The sequence below is a fragment of the Etheostoma cragini genome, chromosome 15 (genome assembly GCF_013103735.1).
Source record: "Etheostoma cragini isolate CJK2018 chromosome 15, CSU_Ecrag_1.0, whole genome shotgun sequence".
Classification (NCBI taxonomy): domain Eukaryota; kingdom Metazoa; phylum Chordata; class Actinopteri; order Perciformes; family Percidae; genus Etheostoma; species Etheostoma cragini.
In genome coordinates, this window is record NC_048421.1 from 4,186,771 (window position 1) to 4,189,249 (window position 2,479).

Genomic DNA, 2,479 nt, shown 5'->3' on the forward strand with positions numbered 1-2,479 from the left:
AAAAGGGACGGCTGTAACAGCACTAGGGAGGATGCTAAACATCTCCCTGATGTTTAAACACAAGTTAAAACTAGGGACACAATTTAATCTAAAAATAACTAGGACCATGGAGGTCAGACCTACCTGTGTGAGCCCCATGAAGAGGAGATTGATGGGTTTACAAAGTGCATCACAGACGACTGTGTTAGCAAGGTCTGTCCATTGTTACTCAAATAACAATCTCACTCCCCCGATTCACCTTGTAGCCTCCAAAACCACAGGTGAAACAGCAGGGGGCCAGCACAAGGAATGTGAAGGTCTGGTCTAAAAGCTGAGGACCCATACAGACTGGGAATTGTTCCAGGAGGACTGTGGTGATGATTAGGGCTGGGTATCGTATTGCAGTACCAATACAGTGACTTCTACACTAGTTCCTAATAATACTTTTTTCAATACCAATTGATACTGCCAATACCAATGCTGCAATGCACAGATGTTGATTGAGCTAGAGCTGGAATGCCATTGGCCACTAAGTGTGAAATTTTCCCTTCGGACTAAGTGTGAAAAGTCTGGTACACAGTGAAGTGAGGAGAATGCTTTTGCTTGTTACAAAGAACACCTAATGTAAAGTTGTTACAAATGTTGTTCAGTAATCTCAAGGTATGAGGAAAATATGCAATTTATAACTTTGTTGAATATCCTTATCTGATATTAGGCCTACTTGTGATAAATAAACAGACAAAGTGTACTCAGTAGTGCTGATTCTTTAACTGAAAAAAACAGAACTTTTAATAGAATATGAAAGGCTAGACAAAAAAAGAATTATAATTAGCCGTAGGCTACATTTTAAAGTTAGTTATCTGCTCATTCTAGTCGTTTACTAACACTGCGATATGTGCCAGCCATTCACGATGTGTTTTTTTGCGTCAGCTGATATCGCGATCACAATCAAAAAAACGATATATTGCGCAGCCCTATTCAGTAATCTTTTGTACATAAAGTGTAGCGTGGGTTACTGATTCCTAGTCCATGCTCATTAATGACGGGCGTGAATGCTGGTGCCTATGCATACAGACCCGGGAAGAGCAATTCATTCAAGAAGGATCCATGAGGAATCGTATGGTTGGGTGAAGGCGGTAGCGTAATGTTTCCACTTCCGTAACTTACGTTGTATTTGTCCTCTGAGATCAGGTCGTAGTCCCTGAGCTGGCTGAGAAAGGTGTGCGGTTTCTCCATGCAGGACATTTCGGTTTTATGGCGGTGGAAAAACCGCAAAAGTTCCTCATTCTCAAGCCAATCCATCGGGTCCATCGGGTCCATCGGGCAGCCACCTGCGCACGCTCCTCTGCACAGAAACACCAGGCCCCGCGAGACCCCCTCTGCTCTAAAGGCTTTAAGTCGACGCAACGTCCATTTGGCGCAAAGTAAACCACTTTACAAAGGCTTCCGCTGTTTTAACACGCAATAAACCCCTTTGCACAAACTGTCCTGCCCGACAGGATCTGAACACAGTGAAATTTAAAATGAACACCAATTAGTTCACCGTGCTATCAAAAACCAGGAGCCAGATTTTTAAAAAAGGCGGAAATTCTTCCATGGACGATCATATCTTCTTTTTTATATTTCCTCAGGTCCGTTCTTTCTCCCAAAAAACCCTCGAGGAAGTGAGCAACGCCCGCTCGCCCAGCCTTCCAGCAACTGGCTTCTGGGTTTCGGTGACGTAGGGTTCTAGAAAGAGAAAGTAAAGCACAGTTTTCTGTCCGGACCGAGAGCGGGCTCCAGCCCATAGACCGTCAATATACACACAGTCTATGCTCCAGCCTAGAGCGTCCCGTCTCCTGCCGTCCCGCCTGGTGCCATCCCCGAGCTTCTACTTTTCAAAATAAGGGCTCGCATCTGGAATCAAATAAACTCGAATTTTCAAATTAAAATACAAAAAAAAAATCTTTCTTAGCCTGCTTTTGAATGTAAAAGATCACGTCAACTATCATGCTAATTAATAAAAATACATGAAATATGTTTTTTTTTTTTAAACTAAACAGTAACAGCAATCCTACAAATTAATAAAATACTTAAAAAAAATGTCTACAAGATAAATGCTGTATTGATGAATAAAACACTTTAAATATATTTCCATATATAAAATAAATGCAGATTACAGGCAAACAAAAAAATCCTTCTGTCGTCCACGAGCTTCTACTTTTCAAAATAAAAGCTCGCATCTTGAATAAAATACTTAGAACAATTGTCACTCTCTCTTATTTTTCAAAGTAAAAGCTGGCGTAATATTTGGTGTCTTTTTTTATATATAAAAAAAAGTCCGTCTCTAAATTAAATGCAGATTATAGGCAAACTAAAAGATTCCTTTTTACGTCTGCAATTGGAGCCCTTCACATCTCATGCCCTTGGCATGATAAGTATATTGTATATACAGTGGGTACGGAAAGTATTCAGACCCCTTTAAATTTTTCACTCTTTGTTTCATTGCAGCCTTTTTCCA

General features: G+C 40.6%; 1 protein-coding gene across 1 annotated transcript in view; it reads right to left on the reverse strand.

Annotated features, from left to right (window-relative positions):
- sp100.1 (SP110 nuclear antigen, tandem duplicate 1) overlaps nt 1–1,742 on the reverse strand; it is a gene marked incomplete at its 3' end in the record, with an annotated part of 6,035 nt that extends 4,293 nt beyond the window's left edge. Inside the window, exon 1 of the mRNA XM_034894407.1 lies at nt 1,147–1,742. Coding sequence (XP_034750298.1) covers nt 1,147–1,299 — 153 coding nt within the window. The remainder of the gene's footprint in view (nt 1–1,146) is intronic.
- Between the last annotated feature and the right edge of the window lie 737 nt (nt 1,743–2,479).